This window comes from Alligator sinensis, unplaced genomic scaffold (genome assembly GCF_000455745.1).
Source record: "Alligator sinensis unplaced genomic scaffold, ASM45574v1 C63672791_1, whole genome shotgun sequence".
Classification (NCBI taxonomy): domain Eukaryota; kingdom Metazoa; phylum Chordata; order Crocodylia; family Alligatoridae; genus Alligator; species Alligator sinensis.
In genome coordinates, this window is record NW_005847958.1 from 1 (window position 1) to 358 (window position 358).

General features: G+C 53.6%; 1 protein-coding gene across 1 annotated transcript; it reads left to right on the forward strand.

Annotated features, from left to right (window-relative positions):
• Positions 1-5: 5 nt before the first annotated feature.
• Positions 6-353, forward strand: LOC102369538 (tubulin beta chain; the record flags this gene model as incomplete). Its single annotated transcript, XM_006039398.1, has 1 exon — positions 6-353. A coding segment is annotated over exon 1 (348 nt), but the record flags the coding sequence as incomplete, so codon positions are not given.
• Between the last annotated feature and the right edge of the window lie 5 nt (positions 354-358).

Genomic DNA, 358 nt, shown 5'->3' on the forward strand with positions numbered 1-358 from the left:
TGTCCATGAAGGAGGTGGACGAGCAGATGCTCAATGTCCAGAACAAGAACAGCAGCTACTTTGTCGAGTGGATCCCCAACAATGTCAAGACGGCCGTCTGCGACATCCCCCCGCGAGGCCTCAAGATGTCCGCCACCTTCATTGGGAACAGCACAGCCATTCAGGAGCTGTTCAAGAGGATCTCGGAGCAGTTCACGGCCATGTTCCGGCGTAAGGCTTTCTTGCATTGGTACACGGGCGAGGGAATGGATGAGATGGAATTCACGGAGGCTGAGAGCAACATGAATGACCTGGTCTCGGAATACCAGCAATACCAAGATGCCACGGCTGATGAGCAAGGTGAATTTGAAGAGGAAGG